The sequence below is a fragment of the Rattus rattus genome, chromosome 4 (genome assembly GCF_011064425.1).
Source record: "Rattus rattus isolate New Zealand chromosome 4, Rrattus_CSIRO_v1, whole genome shotgun sequence".
Classification (NCBI taxonomy): Eukaryota; Metazoa; Chordata; class Mammalia; order Rodentia; family Muridae; genus Rattus; species Rattus rattus.
In genome coordinates, this window is record NC_046157.1 from 133,592,213 (window position 1) to 133,614,011 (window position 21,799).

The 21,799-nt window shown below is 46.6% G+C and overlaps 1 protein-coding gene across 1 annotated transcript in view; it reads left to right on the forward strand.

Moving 5' to 3' along the window:
• Positions 1–4,094: 4,094 nt before the first annotated feature.
• The window catches only part of Flacc1 (flagellum associated containing coiled-coil domains 1), a 28,270-nt gene continuing 10,565 nt past the window's right edge, over positions 4,095–21,799 (forward strand). The window contains exons 1-11 of the mRNA XM_032901160.1: positions 4,095–4,462; positions 7,063–7,204; positions 8,074–8,151; positions 8,889–8,937; positions 10,851–10,984; positions 12,438–12,531; positions 13,573–13,634; positions 16,608–16,705; positions 17,647–17,699; positions 19,392–19,491; positions 20,895–20,998. Coding sequence (XP_032757051.1) covers positions 7,098–7,204; positions 8,074–8,151; positions 8,889–8,937; positions 10,851–10,984; positions 12,438–12,531; positions 13,573–13,634; positions 16,608–16,705; positions 17,647–17,699; positions 19,392–19,491; positions 20,895–20,998 — 879 coding nt within the window. The 5' untranslated portion in view covers positions 4,095–4,462; positions 7,063–7,097. The remainder of the gene's footprint in view (positions 4,463–7,062; positions 7,205–8,073; positions 8,152–8,888; positions 8,938–10,850; positions 10,985–12,437; positions 12,532–13,572; positions 13,635–16,607; positions 16,706–17,646; positions 17,700–19,391; positions 19,492–20,894; positions 20,999–21,799) is intronic.

Sequence of the window (21,799 nt, forward strand, 5' to 3'; positions counted from 1 at the left end):
TGGTCTTGTGTGAGTTCTTGAGGGGTCGCGTCATCCTGAGACTTGAGTGAGGGTCTCCCCGCTCCGGGGGTCTTTCACCTTTCCCGCCGAGCCCCCTGCCAGCCCTCATAGTATTTCTAGAGCAAGACTATACCATGAACATATTCCACAGTAGCTCCATTCCAAAACCACACCAGCCAACGACGAAACCATTGCTACACAGAGTCAATGTAGAAAGATTCAGAATGTGAAGCAGTTCTTTCCAATAGTTCGCACATTTCCGATGGCTACTTAGAAATTATTTCTAAGTATAGGAATCAATAGAAAAGATCTTTCAATATCTTTGTTTCTCCCTTACAAGTTTGTTTTTGTATTGTTTGTAGTACTGGGGTTGATTTAGAGCCCCGCTCGTATACAGGCAAGCGCTCCAACACTGAGCCATGTCTACTCCCAGCACTAGGGAGGCAGAGGCAGGCAGATCTCCGAGTTCAAGGCCAGGCTTGTCCTCAATTTCCACAACAGCTAGGATTGTGTTTCTCCCCCTACCCCAAGGAACCCTGTCTCAAAAACAAACAATATATCCTCTCCAGTATTTTTTAAGAACCCTGTCCATACTGGATTGTGGTGATTTTGAGAATGAAGTTGTTGCAGGATATTTGATCACTGGACCCCAAGGTCGTTTTTTACTGCTTTACTTGTGTGGCTTATTCCTAGCACACACCTTTAATCCAAGAGCTTTCTGCTTGAATATTGTAAACAGGATTAAATAAAGTCAACCACAGGTCAAGAGGTGGAGCCGTCAGTGGACAGGGCATGAACATGGGATTATTAAGAATTAAACAGAGTAAGAGGGAGTCAGGAAGACGGATAGAGACACACAGGAAGTAGGAGGGAGGAGCCGTTTGAAGAGGATATTTTTGGAGGTGACCTAAGAAGTGAGGGGTCCTGCTAGGACATGGGCTGAGGAGAAAGGTCAGCGGGTGCTTTCTTTGCCCCTCTGGGCCAGCAGCCTTTACCGCAGCATCTGGCTCCTGAGTCTTCACTGGGAAAATCGGACGATTGAGATTTTGACATCTCAAAGTATGAAACTCTACTTCTGTGTGTGTGTGTTGAGACAGGGTTTCTGCCCTGGCTGGCTTGAAACTTGCTTTGCAGACCATACTGGCCTCAAACTCTCAGAGATCCCTCAGGGATGCTAGGAATAAAGGCATGCACCACCACGCTGGGCTGAAACTCTACTTTTTGACATAGATGTTGGTAACATTCTCAGTATCTTTGTGTTTTCTTTGACAAATACGTATTAGTCAACATTCACGCGTCCAAAAAACCCAACAAGATTGGAGGCTTTGAGTGCCACCTCGGTTTCTGTCTTTGCTGTATTAAGTTTGACATATGCTAGATTTTGTTTTCTCATTGTTTTATATTCTGAAGGGCCAAATGCCATGTTTTCAAATGTCTAAATACGGGCTGGCAAGTGGTGTTACCAGCAATAGCTAAATTTTTTTTCCAGCATCAAAGTGCTCCAGGGAACGAGGTGTTAGTGAAAAATGCATAAACTCAAAAGAAATATTATTTCACAAAACTTAATTTTTTGTTATTTCACTGAAATCACTAAATTGTTAAAGAAAAAAAAAATTTTTTTTTTTCCGGAGCTGAGGACTGAACCCAGGGCCTTGCACTTGCTAGGCAAGCGCTCTACCACTGAGCTAAATCCCCAACCCCTAAAGAAGAAATCTTAACACCACTTTCAGACATTATAATAGGTCAGAAATTTTAGCAAGTGCTGTTAGAAATTAAAGCATCAAAAGAAGAAAAAAATGGGACACTTTCCTTTTGCAGAGTTTTACACAACTCCCCTTCCTCTGCACTGCCTTTGGCCACCCCAGTCCCTCCTGTGCTCTCAAGCGGTCTCTGTCACCAACCTGCCTGCTGGCAACACAGTGCACAAACCCTCAAGAGCCCGAACTCTGTCAGCTTTCCTCTTAAGGGAAGTACCAGTTGTGGTAATGCCTGTGAGCCCAACACTTGGGAGACAGCAGTGGGACTGTCCGTCAGAAGCCTGCCTGTGCTGTGTCGGGAGTGAGGTGGAAGAGAGGGAGAAGGGTGAAACCCCACTGGTCCCTCTGGGTGTGACCACAGAAGCGCGAGCTGTAACACTTCTGTGGCTCCTTGGTTGGAACATGTCGGGAACGGCCGAATGAGTCCAAGGGGACAGCATCCTAAAGTCAGGAAGCAGCCAACAGCAGAGAACACTGCCTTCCTCAATGGGGTCAGTTCGCCAAGTCAGCAAGTACATTGACACTTTAAATGCAAAGCTCCTCACATGTGCCACCTCATGAGGGCAGCAACAGCACACAAACCATGTGCAAGCCAAGGCGGATAAGCAGCTGATGTTAAGATGTTAAGATGTGTTCCCTCCATGCCTTGAGGAAAGACTCCGTGAATGCTACTTCCCCTTGAAAGCCTTCACTTCAGCCCCTCTGCAGTTTAGGAGCTGACAAAAGTGTAACCGTATTAAGGCTGGAGTGGGGGTGGGGGGCTGGGGGGTGGCGGAGGAGGGTACTGACATCCCAATATGGTATCAGTGCTGGGCGTGTAACTCAGTGGGTGACACAGTCTGCTGCTTCTTTCTGACCACCATGAGGAAACACTGAAGCAGTGCTAACAGTTCAATGCTTGAGGCAAGCGTCTGGGGTTCCCTTCACCATCTATTGTCCTCGTTAGCCACTGCTCACTCAGAACTCAATGGCATAGCAGAAGCCAGCTATCAGGCCTGTGACTGAGTCCTCTCACCGACTGACCACACTGCCTCCAGACTGTCTTCTTACACGTTGCTATCCCCTACCTGTTCACCCACTCCCACAATCAACCACTAAATCTGTTTCTAGACCTTCTCTGAACTTATGGGACTTTTAATAAATTCTCCAGTAGACATCACCAGTTAGTTAGGTGTCCCCTTGGTGCCTCAGCACATCTAAACGCAGTCTCTCCCCAAATCTGTTCATCCCCAACATACTCCTATCAGTGGATGGCACTAACAGCAATTCTGTCACTGGAGCTGGAGACCCAGACTTTCAGTGCCTCTCCTTCCCTTCCTCCCACATCCCCAGCCTGGGTTGCCTTCTGGTCATCCCCACTGCTGGCCCACATCTAAGACTCATCAGGCTTCTGAGATATTTCTATGTGGTTTCTCTGTCTCCTACCATCACCCTTCCACCTTGGTCACCATGATTTATCTTACCTGTAAATCTAGTCAGATTCCTTCTCTGGTTGAAGTTCTTGTTGATGCCAGAGGACAGAAGGACAATTGAGTCTCTTAACATTTGTGGAGTTGTTGTTTGTCCGCCGACCTTTCTGCTCTGCTGAGCACAGGCCTGGGGTGCTGCCCCCATGCCTAGCCACAGGCCAGAGGGTGCACGCAGCTTGTGAACTTCCAGCTTTTGTCAGCTATGAGGTGTGGACCATCTCAGGACAGGAAGTCAGTCTAACGATTTACAATCAGTCTCGATTTATAAAAGAAAAACAGAACGGTAAACAATAGGGTATTGTTTGGGAACCTTCAGTATCAACCGTGTGTCTTTTAGGGAGTTGCAGTAAAATAAAAAGAGCACTTTTTTGGTTTGGTAGTTTTGTCTTTTTTGTTTTGCTTTATTTGACAACATCAACTTTGCTTACAGGAAAAAACTGAACCCACAGGGAGCTGAAAATTGGCTCATTTCTGTGGACGCCACAGTTCTCAAAGGCTGAGCTTCAAAGAAGGAAATGCCCCCTGTAGAGTCCTAGGTTTCAGAGAAAACAGAGGAAGTTAAAAACAACTACAAAATCCCAGGACTATGGCCACGTGTAGGCAAGGCCTAGGGTTCCCGAGTGAGTCTATTCTAGAAATTAAGCTTCTGTGATCTCATGTCTGATACTGAAATAAAAATCTTGTATGAATTCCCTGCCCTTGAGAATGGACACTGACTTGAGTGTGAAGATTTAACCGTTTAACCGCTGCTTCCCCAACCTTCTGTTGTTAAGAACAGAGAGCTTTGAGCCAATGAGGTGTCACCATTCTGTTTCCATAGCGATAAAAGAAACAAACCCTCCCAGGCTAGCTCCCTAAAACAAACCTCACAATTCAGGCTTGGTCAGAGGGCTCTGGCTGGAGGGTAAATTTCTCCTCAAGGGTGACTTTCAGTGTAATACCTGGGGACAACTGAACTCTCTCCCAAGGGAAGCTCCTGGCGCGCCCGCGTAACCCTTCTGAAAGCCCTTGGCTGGTTTGCAAGTCTTCAAGGCAGTTCTGGAAATTTCTGCCTTGGTATCTCAACCACTTGGGAATAAGCACTGCAACCACGAGTCCTGAAACATCTTGATTTGGTGAGAAATGAACCCTGATTCTGCGCTGGTGGGGTCCGGTTTCCCTAAAACATTACAGTTTTTTTAAGACTCTCAACTTGGGAAGGAACCACAAGGCCAATGAATCTTTGAAAGAATTAAGGTAAGATCTTGCAAAGAGTTTTCGGCTGGTCTTTTAAACCCAGACCCTTTCTAAAGCTCTGCTCGCTCTCAGCCACCTCCTGGCTGTGAGTGAAACACAAGGGAGAAAATAACAAGGAAAAAAAAAAAAAAAGAACACGCACACAGACACGCACGCACGCAGGCACGCACGCACGCACGCACGCAGGCACGCACGCAGGCACGCACATACACGCATCAACCAGTCATTACCAAAAGGCTCTCAAAATGCTCTTTCCCAGCTTGCTTGACTCAGTTTCTCCCCTGACATCCTCAGACCCACCTCATGATTTGCTAATAGCCAAGTCTGTTCTAATGGCTACTTAGTTTTGCATTACTGATTTTAAATGCTTTGAAGGGCTGGAGAGATGGCTCAGCAGTTAAGAGCACTGACTGCTCTTCCAGAGGTCCTGAGTTCAACTCCCAGCAACCACATGGTGGCTCACAACCATCTGTAATGGGATCTGATGCCCTCTTCTGGTGTGTCTGAAGATAGCAACAGTGTACTCATATGAATAAAATAAATCTCTAAAAAAAATAAAAATAAAAATAAATGCTTTGAATATGGTTCCCGTGGATGCAAAGGGAACTTTTCTTTTTAAGAGCAAAGTAATAAACATTAAGGCGATTTTTAGAATGGGGGGGGAGAGGAAATGAATAAACATTTGTCAAAACTGGTTAAAATATAAGTAAATATATTCATATAAATGTAGAGTTGTGAGCCAAGAGAAGGGGCTCAGGGATCAGGAGTCTTGCTGCGCTTCCAGAGAACCTCAATTTTGTCCCAGTAAATCCACATGTAATGGCCCAACAGCCCGCAACTCTGGCTCCGGCGTATCTAGTACTGTGCTCGGGCTCCCATGGGTTCCTGAACACTTACGGTACACACTCACAGACACACACACAAATAAATCTTTTTTAATTTTAGAATGAAAATGATATGAAAGCCTATCTCAGACTTACTGGAAAGGTTATTTAAATTTTGCTTAGGAGAATATGATGATGGAGGAGTGACACAGAGTGGGGGTGGGGTATAACCGAGTAAGATTAATCACATTGACAGTTGTTGAAATGAGGGCTAGGTGAGCTTATTTTACTCTTGTTATTTTATCTTTTTTTTCCCCCCTTCGGAGCTGAGGACCAAACTCAGGGCCTTGTGCTTGCTAGGCAAGCGCTCTACCACTGAGCTAAATCCCCAACCCCAAGCTTATTTGACTCTTTCTCTACATTTGGAATATTTTTAAATTTCTTGACTGTAAAAAAAACTTACATTTAAAAATGATGACGTGTTTTACATAATAGGAACTCATGGCATTATCTTAAAAAATAGACCCAGGATGTAAATATAGTTTGCTCCTGTTATAGAAAATTATGTAAGTCTGTTTCTTTAGAATGTAGAAAATTCTGGAAGGCATACATTCAAGCATTTTCATTGGTTATCTCTGGATGGTGTATTTGTGATTTTTTTTTACTTCCTTAATCTTTTCTGTTGTGATTGTCTCTGTAATGAGCTGATTTCAAGTTAATATGCACACACACACAATAAACCTCGATTTCTTTTAAGAGAGAGTATTTTCTATGTGTAAAAAGCCACTCCAATCATGGTGTTCCCTTCCATGGCCAGGGTTGAGAACATGGCTCTGGTGAAATGTTCACAGCAATGCAACAAGCTATACTTTTTAAGAGACTCATTTAAAATTTAAATTTTAAAACTAAGAAATTTTTAAATTTATAGGTTTCCTGTAGTCTCACATCTAATGTGTAAAGTCGGGCCCACCTGATTTCAAAGAACTCCCCCAAATTTTCATAATATGTCATGAAGGGAACAGGAAACATAATTCTGACATTCTGACCCAAATTTTCACTTTTTAATACCTGAAATATAAAGTCTCTTTCTCTACACACGTGCATATATATGCATGCATGCGTCAGGCTCTGGGTGTGGGAACAGGGACAGGTCTGGTCCTGAAAAGCCACGGCACTGTTTATCATACCATATACCCCGTGTGCTGACCACTCCCTACCTGTCGGTGTCATCAGAATTCATCTCTCCGCCTCTGGGCTCACCTGAGAGTTAACGTCCATGCAGCAACAATAATGGGGGATTGTTTTCAGTTCCCTTCTGCAATTCAGGCAGATGACCCAAACTAAGAAACAGGGCCATTTGTGCTCCAGTTGGAGAAGGACAACCAACTCCCCAGAAAGTTCTGTGCAGGATCTGCTATGGGGAATCTCTCTCCATACAGAGCTAGCTAATGTGAACTTGAGGAACAGGGCCATAGGAACTGAGGGGAGGCTTCCATTTCTGCCGTGTGTTGCCTCTGTGACAGCTCTGCATGTCACCTGTAAGCCTAGGTAGCAATAGTTAGGCAAAGATTGTTTACTTGGATTATGGCAGTAACTCGGTTATGCAAGACGTTTATCTGCCCTCATGTCAAGCAGCAGCCGTGAGGCATCACTCTACACAGAGAGCCCACGTCGGCTCGGACTCCACCCTGTTCTTTGTGCTGCCCCTTGATCCTCCTCTCTGTTTGCTTTGACTTCTGGGTGGTTCAACTCTCTGCCGTTGTTTTTGCATCTCAGCAAGAGCCCCTAGCAAGACTGCCTCTGACCTGACCATGTACCCCAATCCTCTCATCTACTGCACCTGCTGGGACCCCTGGAACTTGGGACCACGGAAACTAATCAAGACCCCTCATCCACTTCCAAAGGCCTCCATAAGAAAGTAAGGATAGATGCTGGGTTGGCTTAGGTCCAGGGGGTGAAAGTTTCCTTTGTGGTCCTCTTTGTCTCACAGGATTCCCCAATAGAGAGTTTGCCACAAATTCCCCAACAGAGCAGGAAACCCTGGGTGCTGCCCTAATCCTGCAAGCCTGTTTGACTCAATGGCATTTCAATAAAGTCTCAACTTTGCAATTTTGTAGTACAGTCTGTGTGTGTGTGTGTGTGTGTGTGTGTGTGTGTGTGTGTGTGTGTGTGTGTAAAATACCCAAATTTGGTGTCAACTGCCCATCCCCAGGAACACTGGCCTTGAGACTCGTCGCTGACAGCCAGGAGATAGCAGACAGGTGCCAGCACCTTGGTCCTGAGGTCTTCAAGGCCTCAACTCTCCACAGTCCCAATTATCACATTATATATCACATTATATATCACATTATATGTCACATTATATATCACATTATATATCACATTATATATCACATTATATGTCACATTATATATCACATTATATCACATTATATATCACATTATATATCACATTATATATCACATTATATATCACATATATCACATTATATATCACATTATATATCACATTATATATCACATTATATATCACATTATATCACATATCACATTATATATCACATTATATCACATTATATATCACATTTATATCACATTATATATCACATTATATCACATTATATATCACATTATATATCACATTATATATCACATTATATATCACATTATATATCACATTATATCACATTATCTATTCCAATTTGGAATCATCATGGACATGCCCTTGTGGGGGAGGAGGGAGATAGCTTTTTTAATTTCCTGTGTCTGTCTATTTATTGTTTCCAGGCCAATTTTCCCTGCACCAATTTCAAGAGAACCAAACTACCTCCTGTCCCAACCAGCAAAATCTACTGCTTTGCCGAGGTAAGTACTTTTAACTCCATGAAGCAATAAATAAAATAATCTAACACTACAAGACAGATCAATTCTCTCTGAGAGTTCCAGAGTGTAGCCCTGCTCACATTAATTTGGCTTCTCCTTCACTGAGGCCCTGTACCAACAGACTCCCTTAGCTGCCCAGGGACACACACACACACACACACACACACACACACACACACACACACACACGACCTCATGGCTGACTTGAGCTAATTTGCTACCAAGGATGTCAGAAAACTGCCACAATCCATTGATTTGTCCCCCAACCACCAGCCAAATCCATGGTGATTTCAGCTCAGAGATGGTGAGGGAGCAGTGATTGGCTGCAGAGAGGAGCCCTCAGCCCGGAGAGTGGGGAGCGGTGAGCACAGGCTGGAGGTTGTCAGGTAGCTGACCTGAGATGTAACCGCTCCTTCACCTGTGGTCTGTGTGTGTGAAAGAAGTGTCAGTCAGAGAGAAGATATGGACACCGTGCAGACGAACACCGGGGACATGGGAAACCTCTGGATGCTCAAAAAGGCATGGAATCAACTTACCTGAGAGCTCTAGGGTGCACCCACATCCTTAGACTGCCCCTCAATGGGGCCCTATACCAAAGTGTTCCCCAGCTATGCAGGGTGCTCCTCCAGAAGGTCAGAGCTGGCAACCCCAGGGTGTAGCCCCCTGAGCTCCTCCTCCTTGCTGTTGTGTTGCTTTCTGAGCACATTTTTCTCTTGCAGAGACAAAGCCCAGTCAGGAAAGCCGGAGGAGAGCAACAAAGCACCTTCAGTGAGTAAAAATGGGGAAGGGGGCAGGGTGAGCATTTATCTGGCACCTACTGGTGCAAACATGAGGTTTTTACAGACTCGCTCTGCCAAATCGTAACAGAGACGCTAGGAGTAATCCTTATATTATCAAGGTGCTCGTGTGAGGTAGCTGGCATGTCGCCAAACTGAAACTAACCCCAGCTACTCTCCTTGGCTTTGTGTAGGGAAAACAGGTGGTGGTAGGTTAGGGTACAACTCCTGCCCCAATGTAGGACGCCCTCTGCAAACTGGAGCAGAGACCTTGAGGCAATGGCTGTTAGGGCACCTGTGGCCAACAAGGGCAAGGACACCAGCCTCAGATGATGAGTCTTCACAGTTCTGACATAAGCATGAGATCAGGTTATATTTACATTTTAGAAAATGAACTTTCTGGTAAGACATTCTGGCTACTTTTTTTTTTTTTTTTTTTTTTTTTATGGTTTTACCCATCCCTCCCCTTCCTAAAACAAGGATCACGCAGTCCTTTAAGGGGCTTCAGTGGTTGGGAACAAAATAAGAAATAAGAAAACCACAATCACCATGTTAGGTGGAAAGGGTGTGAGTGGAGGCAAATGAGTGATGCAGAGGACAGTGGGACAGCATCATGACTGTCATTCTTCATAATGCAGGGGCGTGACACGGCAGAGGGGTGCCTTAGCAGCCCCATGCTGACCCATCCCTCCTTGAGGTACCAGACATACAATGAAGCTTATTTTGGGGAAGGAGAAGTGAGCGAGAAGGGAGTAGAGGCAAAGAAAGAAAGGAAATGGAAGACGGAAAGAGAGGAGAGAGAAAGTAGGGAAGAGGCTGGCTGGGAACATGGGGTGAAGGACAGGGAAGAGAGGTGGAGGACCTTTCTTTTATAGCAAGCATGGCTCCTAGCTGTTCCCAGGTAACTGTTGAGGAGTCTAGAAGATACGCTAACACTGAAAGTCCAAGCCCAGGGTGCTGTGCATTTGACCCAGGGACAGAACAAGGTGTAAGGGAAGGTGATGCAGAGAAGCCAGTGAGGAGACGGCCATAATGGATGACTTTATACTGCTAAGTGGATGCTATGATTTCACCCAAGTTAGCCACTGACTCTGCCAGGGGTGTCTGTCTTGTCATGTGACGGAGACAGGAGGATTAGCCCACTGCATGTTTGTGTCCTTCAGAGTTATTTTTCTTCCTTAAAAATGCCATTTGAAGAAGTTACTTTCTTCATTTTTCTGATGAGGAAACTGAGTCACAGAGATCTTAAATAGCTCCAAGGTCTGTCCAATCCCAAAAGTTGAGCAGTTCTCACAATGCCCAGCTGCTGCCCATAATGGAGGAAGGAGAGGAGAAGCAGAGTGGTGACCATGGATCAGTTGGCACTGCTGAGTGTAAGGGGCCCCTGGAGGCCAGGGAAGTGTTGGTGTCGGATCTGAGAGATTTGAAGGTAGTACCTGGAGGAGAACACAGAAGGGTCTTGGGCCCTAGAATTTCAGCACAGCATCTCTGTGTGTAAGATGTGAGGAAGCTGTCTTAGGATTTCCATTGACGTGAACAGCATGACCAAGGTAATAACTCTTATAAAGGACAACTTGAATTAGGGCTGGCTTACAGGTTCAGAGGTTCAGTCCATTATCGTCAAGGAGGGAGCATAGCAGCATCCAGGCAGACACGGCGCAGGAGGAGCTGAGAGTTCTACATCTTCACCTGAAGGCTGCTAGGGGAAGGCTGGCTCTCATGTGGCTAGAAGGATCTCATTGCCCACCCAGACAGTGACACACTTCCTCCAACAAGGCCACACCGCCTAATAGTGCCACTCCCTGGGCCTAGCATATTAAACCACTACAGAAGCCCACAGTAGGTGGAGGAATCTCGGCTCTTCTGGGTTCATAGCTTCCATTTGTCTTCTACCTTGTTACCCAGGAAGTGATAGAAGTGTCACCTGGCTATAAACTTGTTCGAAATCGGGAGCAGATTTCAGTCACCTTGGGAGATGAGATGTTCAGTAGGAAAAAACACCTGGAATCGGGCGTCTTGAGCAAAGTCAAAATTTCCAGGTAAAGTCTTTGGATCAGCACTGGCTTCTCAGAGCTGGCTCTGCCCAGCTCATCAGCCCCGGCACCACTTAAGCATCTGACATCTACACCCAAGCTGCAGGTCCCTGTCCAGAAACAGCTACAAGGATAGGGGTCCAGGCAGCAAGACTAAAGAGGTCTGGACTCTGAGTGTGGGAATAAAGAACAAAGCCAGAGATTCTAGAAGACTGGAGTGTGCGTTTCTGTTTCATTATAAGTAATCCAAAATGCCCATGACTCTGGGAGACACTGTTAGGAAGGTTCTGGCCTGTTCTGTCCTGTTAAGAAGCAGCCATCTGCTTTCTCAGAAGCCCCGCCTCTTTTTCTGTCCTCTGATGTCATGCTCATATCCATCCATCCATCTCAGTTCTCCTTCCTAACCCTCATTCGTGTCGTCCCGTCGGGCCTCTCACTCCTGACTTTATATCACTGGAGGCTCTCCCAGTTCTGCCCTTTCCAGCCTTCGTCTACTGTAAGAACTGTTCTGAAGCCACGGTGGGCACACACTGTTAACCTGTGCCGGGGTGTGGCAGGGGTTGGTCTCTGTGAGCTGTATAGCCAGGTTTGGGGCAGCCAGGGCTATGTAGAGGGACCCTGCATTGAAAACAAAAAGCGAGCAAGAAGAGCAGCTATTTTTCTAAAGGATCTGGGAAGACATTCTCCGGATCAAGTTAGCTCTTATCTCTAACATCCCTGTAAGAACATGGGCACGGTAACACACGCCCATAGTCCCAGCACTGAGAGACAGACAACCCTGGGGCTTATTACGGGAGTCCTAGGTTCTGTGAGAAAGCCTGTCTCATAAAATGAGTGGGGAGCAACAGAGGAAGACATTTAAAATTGGCTCCACGTGAGAGTATGCGTGCTCACACATGCGTGTGTATTCATACATGTGCGCACACACACACACACACACACACACACACACACACACACAAACCTGTCTCAAAAAATGAAAAAAATAATCGAAGCACTAGGTTGCCGTATACCCAAGCTGGACACTAGCACCCTGCTCTTGAGTGCTGGGAGTGCAGACACGTGCTCACACACATTTATTTATGCGTCCTCTTAGTCCCATCCTGGGGCAGTCCTTGTCTTCAGTTGCCTATCTGCATGAGTCCCCCCACACTTCCTCATTCCCTAATCCTCTGGCCTCCTGAGTTCAACTATTGTTAACCAAACTCTGATAAGTGTCCAACAGCACATTCTTATTTCCCGTCTGCTCAGTGGACACCACGCCACCCCATTGCTCCCAGCGAGTTCACCTTTAGGGCCTAGACACAAGATCCAACCACCCTACGATGAAACGCTTCATCCGAGAGCACTGCATCCCATGCCTTAGTGGCCAAACCACACAAAACAGACTGGCAGCCTGGGGGCCTGGCTGGTTCGAATAACAACACGCTCTCTTGGTGACAGAGTGTTTGTCCCACAGGTCTGATATCATTTCTGACCTTGAGGAGCAGATCTCTGAATTGTCAGCAATAATAGAACAAATGAACAGAGACCACCAGTCTGCCCAGAAACTGGTGAGTGATCCTTGCATTAGCCACGCCCTCACAGCGAATACACCTAGATTCCTGATGTGCCAGGCTGGTCACCAAACTGAGGTGTGGTATCCCGGCACAGGACTCTGCAAACTCTGTGCAGTGAGCAGTAGCTCCCTGCCTCCATCCTCGTCCATTAAACACTCAGACATCGCATTCATTCCTGGAGCTCTCCGGTTGCCTCTGGGTGTGTGGTAACTGTGTCTTCTACACTGCAAACACTGATGAGTCCCCCTCTGGCCTCCGTCATGAGATGTGCAAGTGTCAGAGGTTGCCAGACTATTGCTAATGACCCCAGTGTGGAGGATGCCTCCTGTGTCGTGCAAAACCTTCTAGGAAGCCGTGGGCCCACTCCCTGTTACTATGAAGGTCTCAGGGCCCATTCTTCAGAATCAGCTGGAGTCCTTTCAGTTTTGATGCATTTTTTAAAAGATTCATTTATTTATTATACAGACAGCATTCTGCCTGCATGTATGCCTGCTGGCCAGAAGGGAACACCAGATCGCATTTTAGATGGTTATGAACCATCTATAATGGTTATGAACCATCTATAATAGTTATGAACCATCTATAATGGTTCTGCTGGGAATTTGAGCTCAAGATCTCTGGAAGAGCAACCAGTGCTCTTAACCTCTGAGCCATCTCTCCAGCCCCTCTTGATGCATTTTTAACAGTGACATTTTTACCATTTTGGTCATCAGTTCCAGTTTTGATCCTTCCTTCCTCAGATCAGGCAGGTGACCAGGGCTGCAGTGAGACCAGAACTTCCTGGTGTTACTGAGGTGAACCTGTGAGGCTTGGCCTCCCCACAGCAGCCTCTTATGCCGATTAGTCCCCGGCTGTCTGAATCTGTCATGAGGTGGCTCACCACTAGGCTTGACACCTTCCCCACCTCTGATTTGTTTTACTGTATTTCCGCAAAAACATTGCTGGACTGATGTCTTCTTCTACAAAAGAAAAATTGAAGGTAAGAGTGGTCAGGGGCTCTGTATGCCGGGTGTTTAATGTTGACCTCATTTCCAGCTCTCCAACGAGATGGATCTCCGCTGTGCTGACATGAAACAGAAGTTTGAAACGGAGAGCAGGTGAGCTTTCTGGCAAAGGCCTGTGTGCCCTGGCAGGGTTCCAGGCCCCCAGGCACTCCCGGTGGTGCCAAGTGCACCAGTGATAGTGTGTGGGAGAGGTCTGCAGAGAGCAGGGCCGCCTCATTTAGGCCACTAAGAAGCAGCAGCCTGTGTTGTGTTCCAGTGTTTCATCGTTCATCCGGTTCAGCTCCAGTGTAGTATTTCTTTTGATTGGTTGCTGAGAAAAGCTATGTTGTTCCCCATGCAGCTTCTGTCATACATGATTTGTTATGAGTATGGTCTCCTTCCCAACCCTCCCCCTCCTCCCCTCCCCCTCCTCTTCCCCCTCCCCCCACTCCTTCCTTCTGCTTTCCCTGGCTCTTAGACCAGGGCCTGGGCAACAAAGGAAGAAGAGATGAGAGGACAAAGGACAGGCCATGACAAGTCAGAGGGAGTAAGACGGAAGTGTGTAGGGAACATTTTTTTAAAGCCTGGAGGCTTCCTGTCCAATCCGAACAGCCTAGGATATCCTGGTGAGAGACTAGCGCCTCTCACTGCCCCATCCACATCCACTTGTTTATTATTGATTTCTGATTTTTTAAGATCAGTTTTAACTTCTTGGCAAAATAAAGGAGAGTCTGAACGCTCCACCATGCACCATGCACAACAGCCTCATCATAGAACCGCCCTGTCTTCTGTCAGCGGATGAGAGTTTAAAAATGCTATTCTGCTCCAAAGGAAAAGGGAATTCTCCCAGTTGTGAGAACACGGGTGGGTGGGAAGATAGAAGTGAAACAAACCAGGCAAAGACAACATCTCTCTGTTCTCACAGCTGAAACCTCACAGACACCGGTTACTCAGGCTAGCCAATGAGAGGTGACTGTCAAAGTGTACAGACTTTGGGCCAGTGCTTCCTCCAGGCCTGCTGACCTGGATTTGATCCCCAGGATCCACGTGGTAGAAGACTGCTGAGTCTCTCAAGTTACATTCTAGTCGCCATGCACGGATGGTCACAGTGTACACACACACACACACTGCACACTAAATAAATCAATGTAATAACAATGTTTCAAAGTGTATATAAACATCTCAGACAGGAGAAATAATTCTTAAGAGCCTTGCAGGCCTTAGGATAATGATAATACTGTGTTCCTTGTTTCTCATTGCCTAAGAGTACATTTTAGGACTGGAGAGATGGCTCAGTGGTTCCGAGTATATACTGCTCTTGCAGAGGACCTGAGCTTGGTTCCCAGCGTTGGTGTGGTGGCTCACAGCTCCTTCTCCAGCTCTAGGGGATCTAACACCTCTGCACTACTCTCACATCTACTTACCCTCACACAGACTCAGACATAGAAACAAAATCAACAACCAAAATCAAAACAACTTTTTAAAAAGAAAAAGTGAATTTCAAATATTCTTACCACAAAAAAATTTAATCATTGGGTTGACATCTTTGTCAACTACATTGATTTAACAATTCTGCATTGCTTTCATAAACTAGACCAGCACGTCTAACTCCATAAGCATTTATAGTGTAAATATTTATAACAAAACAAATCTGTGGAAACCACAGCATTTTATGCATTGACGTTTTTATTTATTTGTTTCTCTTGTCTGTTCAGTTTGTTTTCCCAGACAGGGTTTCTCTCTCTGAAGACCAGGCTGCCTGGAACTCACCTGCCTTTGCCTCCCAAACGCTGGAGTTAAGGGGTGTGCCACCACATCCAGCTTGTTTCATTGTTTTTATAATAATTTAAAGTTTATGGCAAAATTACCAGGAAGGTACAGAGGTCCCTCCTGCCCCACCCTGTAACCTCCCTCATTTTCAGCATCCCTGAAAAATGTTACATGTGTTACAATGATGGGCCTGCACTGGCCTGCCATCATCACCTGCTTGGAAGTCACTCCTGGGGCAGAACATTGTGTGTGTGTGTGTGTGTGTGTGTGTGTGTGTGTGTGTGTGTGTGTGTGTGTGTAAAATACCCAAACAGCATGCACCATGAGAGTTGTCCTTGGTGCTTTCACTATCCTAGTGTGCACTGTCAGCTGGTCCCTTCCCAGCTCTTCCCGAGGCAATGCCAAGAAACAACTGTCCCCAGGCCTTCCGTGCTTATTGTCAGAATGCTATCACGGAGTCTTTGCAGACAGGCACTTTTCCTGTAGTAACGTGGGTTTCGGTTTCTTCCATCTGATTTAAGACTTGGGGCTCTCACTTAAGCACTCAAACACTATGAGCATATGAATCCCGGGATGGGGCTAGATCTGGGGTTCTCAACTTATTCTGGGTGCTTCTATAAGTGAGCTGTAAGCAAAGATTGTTGACTGAGAAGGAGAGTCTGAGGTGCTCGCTTGAGCACTATTCAAAGCAGCAACTGTAGAAAATGCCTCACTCTGAATAGAAACCAAGAGAATACTACAGGAACTGAGGATGGGGGGAAGGGCAGGTCAGTGCAACAGCTCAACTCCAGACTGCATGTGTGTGTGTGTGTGTGTGTGTGTGTGTGTGTGTGCTCGCGCAAGCGTGTGCATACATAAGTTTATGTATGTGTGTGCACAAATGTGTGTGCATGTGTGTATAAAGGGTGTGAGAAAGTGTGTATGTTTGTGTGTATGTATGAGTGAGTATATATGTGTGAGTATGTATGTGTGTGAATGTATGTGAGTATGTGTGTGAGTGTACATATGTGTGTATGAGCATGTGTGAGTGTGTGTAGGTGAATATATATACATATATACACACACATATATATATACATATATATATATATATATATATATATGAATGTATGTGCAGCACACACACCCCACCACCCCTGTGCGCTTGGGTGTCACCATGTTCCTGTGGACCGTAGAAGACATCTTTTGGAAGTCAATTCTTTCCTTCACTATAGAGTCCAGGGATCAAATTCAGTTTGTTAGGCTTCCCTGGCAAGCACCTTTACCTGCTGACTCAGCCTGTGGACTCTGAACTTCTTTTCACCGATTGTCCCACAGGGAACTCAAACAGACTCACAAAGAGCAGCTTGAGAAGTTAGAGAACAGCTACAAGGAAACCTTGAAGGTAGAAAAGGCTGCTGCCCAAGAGAAATTAGGTACTGTCAGACGCTGGGGGAAAGCCTGGGGAAGGTGGGTAGCCTGGGCCCTGATGTCCCTGTGGCCATGGATTGGTGCAGCCAGATGTCTGTTCGAAGGCTTAGGAGGGCATGAGAGTGACTGAGAATGAAACTGGAGAGAGAGAGAGAGAGAGAGAGAGAGAGAGAGAGAGAGAGAGAGAGAGAGCCTGTGTCTTTGAAAATCCACTTTCATCGGTGAATCGTGACATTTTTTAAAAGCACATTTTAAAGTTCTAAAACTATGATCTCACTCTGATGCCTTCCGGTTTCCTTGCATGTAAAATGGCGTGCTTTACTGAGTCCTAACTGGCATGCTGTGACTGCAGGCTCTGTAGTGCATGCAGCTGTGCTGACCGAATCTCACTGTTTGCAGCGCCCTTGGGGAAGCAGAGGGTGCGCCCTTCAGATTTTGTTTTGTAGACTCATGTCCACGGAGAGAATGAGACACTCTATAACCTCCTCTGTTTGAAGTTAGCGTCTTATTTACACTTCGCTTGTCTTCCAGTTTCCTAAAGAGAATGTGAGGTTTACATAATCACTGTTAAGGAGGAAATGCTACAAAAAGGAGAAGCAGATGCATTCTGGGAGGTTTTGTTCCTCCTTCTCACAGATACAGATTACCCAGGAGGGCGGGAGGGGGAGGTGTTTGTCTTACTAAATCAACTGAACAGAGCATGTGCGTTTCAGAATCTCTGCGAAACATGTTTACCAGTCCCCTCTTCCAGAGGCTCTGCTTCTATTGGTTCAGGAGGGATCCAATGGCTGATAAGTTTTTTGATAAGCTTCCAGAGTGACTTGGGAATCCCGTGCCAGTTTCATCACCTCAGAGAGAGCTTGGGTGTGGTGCTGAGGAGTTTATGTGAATTTGGGAAAGTGTGACATCGAAGGAACAATGACAGCCTTGTTTTCTTTTCGTCCAGATGAGATGGGCAAAGAATATAAGTATCTGAAGAATATGTTTCACATGTACCAGGTGAGGTTCCACGTTGTGTGGTAGGTTCTGAGGGGAAGAGAGGCGACGCTCATTCCTCTCAGAATGAGGAAGACTGTAGACCTGGACAGAGTCTAATTCCTCCCCCACCTCCCCGTCAACCACAGTGCCTAGCAGGAAGTGTTAGCCCAGTGGCTTCCATGTTTGACAAACCAGCCATCCACCTCTGAAGAGGCCTGTTGAAAGATGTGTAACAGCTTCACTGTTTCCTAAACATGAAGCCCGGGAGGGGGAGGGGCTGGACAGAGGAGGGCTCAGCAGTTAGGAGAACTGACTGCTCTTCCAGGAGACCCAGGTTCAGTTCCCAGCACCCACATGACAGCTCAACATCACATGTAACTGCAGTGCCGGGGGACCCAACACTCTTCTGGCCTCCTCTGGCACCAAGTTCACTCACAGCACACAGACATACATGCCAGCAAAACACTTATACACAGAAAACAGGTTGTTGGGGTTGGGGATTTAGCTCAGTGGTAGAGCGCTTGCCTAGCTAGCACAAGGCCCTGGGTTTGGTCCCCAGCTCCGGGGGGGAAAAAAGAAGTTCCTATAGAAAACAAGTTGTTTTCTTAAGTGGAACTAATCACCAACAGTAACATGGAGAAGAAAGAATTGTCGTTCACCAGAGGCAGCCCGTGCAAACTCCTGTACTTGCTCGAAACGTTCACTGAGAGAATCTCTGGACGCTTTTGTGTTCTCTTTTCTCTGGGCACGTTAGGTCTTTTCCTCCTTCCTGGCGACTGCCTCTGTGCCTTTGGGGTGTCACTGTCCCTCTCTCACTGACCACGCGCTGTTGCAGTCACTTGCGGTGACAAAACCTAGCACTTCAAACATCTGATCCAAGGAGTGGAGTGCTGGTCAAAGCAATGATCATACTTAAGGCCGTTCACAGATTTGATCAAATTGTCATCAAAAAGTCTTATCTCATTCCACATGCTACAAGCTTTGAGACCTGAAGCCATTTCCTTTAACCCTGGTACTGGGGTTAACCCCGGTGCTGGTTAACCCCGGTGCTGGTTAACCCCGGTGCTGGTTAGATTTGTTGTCAGCCTGACATAAAATGAAGTCATCTGGGGGGGGGAGCCTCATTTGAGAAATTACCTCTATTGCCTGTGGAGAAGTTGGTGGGGCATTTTCTTCATTAATAATTGACGTGGGAGGGACCAACCCACTGCTGGTGGGGTCGCCTCTGGGCAAATGGCTCAGCAGGCTGAGCAAACCACAGGAGCAAACCAGTAGCCAGGACTCCTCTTGGAACCAGTTCTGCCAAGTTCCCTCAGTGATGGGCTGTAAAATTAAAGTCTAAGTGAAATAAACCCTTTCCTGCCCATGCTGCTTTTAACAAGACTTTTATCACAGCAGTAGAAAGTAAAACAGGACAATTCCCCGAGCCCGATGAAGTCCCAGAGCAGAGCAGGCTACCTTACAGAGAGATGCAGAATCAGATGTGTCTTCCGAGAGGTGGAGATCCGGCAGGGTAAATGCTGTCCAGAGAGGACTTTGGACCTTTGGGCTCATCCCAGCTCTCCTCCGAGCTTAGCTGGAATTGGTTTGTAGAATCCATGGAAGGGCCCCTCAGTGAGGCCCAAGTGGGGGGGAGAAGAGAGCCCAGTGTGACAATGTGAGTACCTTAGCCCCAAGCAGTGTTCCGTCTCACTGTGCCTCCATGCTCCACAGGATAGCATTTACGATGAAATGGAAGACAAGTGGTCAAGGCGGAAGGCAGAATGGGAGAAGGATGAGAAGATGGAACGGGAAAAGATCCTGCTACAGCAAAGTGAGCCATGCAGGAGCTTTCCCAATGAGACAGTAGCACAAACAAGCAAAGCCTGCTCTCCATCTTGTCCTTGACTTGAGGGAAGGGGCCTTGGATTCACCAAGGGTGAAAGGTCAGGTGCTGAACTTCTAAATGAAAGGTGCCTCAGGTTACTAGGCAACAGAGGGCAGCGAGGGCAGTGCTGCTGCTGCTGCTTCTTCTTCTTCTTCTTCTTCTTCTTCTTCTTCTTCTTCTTCTTCTTCTTCTTCTTCTTCTTCTTCTTCTTCTTCTTCTTCTTCCCCTCCTCCCCCTCCTCCTCCTCCTCCTTCTTCTTCTTCTGCTTCCCCTCTTCCTTCTTCTCTTCCTCCTCCTTTCTTCTTCTTCTTCTTCTTCTTCTTCTTCTTCTTCTTCTTCTTCTTCTTCTTCTTCTTCTTCTTCTTCCCCTCCTCCTCCCCTCCTCCTCCTCCTCCTCCTTCTTCTTCTTCTTTCTCCTCCTCCTCCTCCCCCTCCTGCTCCTCCTCCTCCTCCTTTTTCTTCTTCTTCTTCTTCTTTCTCCTCCCCCTCCTCCTCCCTCCTCCTCCTCCTCCTCCCTCCTCCTCTCCTCCTCCTCCTCCTCCTCCTCCTCCTCCTCCTCCTCCTCCTCCTCCCCCTCCTCCTCCTCCTCCTCCTCCTCTCCTCCTCCTCCTCCTCTTCCTCCTCCTCCTTCTCCTCCTCCTCCTTCTCCTCTTCCTCCTTCTCCTCCTCCTCCTCTTCCTCCTCCTCCTTTCCTTCTCCCCCTCCCCCTCCTTCCCCTCCTCCTCCTCTTCCTCCTCCTCCTCCTCCTCCTCCTCCTCCTCCTCCTCCTCCTCCTCCTCCTCCTCCTTCTTCTTCTTCAATTCCAGATACATGAATTAAGGGATCTAAAACTTACATGTTTGCCCAACATGGGCTGGAACAAATATGGGTATCGGCATCGAGAATGAAAAGTAGACCCTAAAATTCTAGGAGGAATTCTTGGATTTGAATTTAAATTACTCAGGGTTCTGCTGTCAGGTCTTCAGCGACACTGAGAACAGGCAAATCTACCTCTGCCCAAGGGCTAGGTGTGAAATTTTATTATGGACAAGCTGGCTAACCAAGAGCTTTAAAAATGTCTGAGCCATTACCCTCCTCTGTCAGCAGAGGAGACAGAAAGGCAAGCAGGAGACAAAAACGAAACCACACGCCAACAAAAGAATAGAGATGAGGCCGACAGATCCCACGTGGCTGCTGTCACAGCACAGGGAAGGCCCACCTCACCCCAGGCATCTCCCCAGCAGGCTGAAAGGCTCTCGGTCCAGTCTGGAACCAACCACGTTTTCAGTTACTCTAGATTTCTCTTTGGCTTGCTTTCCCAACGTTTACACACAAACCTGCCTCTTTTTTTTTCTCTCTCACGTCTACAGAACACAGGATAACAAAAAAGTTTGAGTTAGAGTCAGAAGAAGAAAAAAAGAAAATGAACGAGTCCTTCAGTACTGTTATGGAGAACTTCACTCGAGAAAAAGAGGTAAACAGAATTAGTTGAGAGTGTGGTCTGGGTGGGGCAGCTGAGCCCGGTGGGCCTACTTACTTGGGTGACATTTTTCATCCCAGTGGACATACTCTTCTCTTTGTTCAACTTTCCTGGAAATATATGCAGGAAGAGTGACTGTTCCAGTTTGTGCTTAATTGCTGTGATAAACCATGACCAAAAACAAACGTGAGGAAAAGGATTTAGTTCATCTTACAGGGGCAGTTCATCCTCAACATCCAATGCAGGAAATCAAGGCAGAGGCTTGAAATAGAAACCCTAGAGGAACACTGTTTTCTGGCTGGTTCGTTCTTGTTCAGCTGCCTTTCTTACACTAGCCAGTACCACCTGCCTAGGCATGGTACCACCCACAGTGGGCTGGGCCATCCCACATCAATTGGCTGTCAAGAAAATGCCCCACAAGCAATGTCCAACTGGATGGATGTAATCCCCAAATTGAAACCCCCTGAAGTAACTCTGGGCTGGGTCAAGTTGACAGCTGAGGCCAAGTTGGAGAATAAATAATCATCTTGGGATCCTTTATAGCTAGGCAGTCTTAGCACCGGATTTTTGGTATTACAAAAGTTGTAATTAGTAGGAAATAGCAGTACATTAAACATGCAAAACCTAGAAAGTTCCATGGTTTGCCAACATTGCTTCTCTGAATATCACCTCCCCCCCCCACCCAGTCCTTTCTATAAATGAAGGAAAAGGCATTGGTGTCAGCTAGTCGAGTCAATTTGGTCATGTACCACTCCTACTAAACCAGAGTGGCTACCTAAAAGCCAAGGTAAGGCA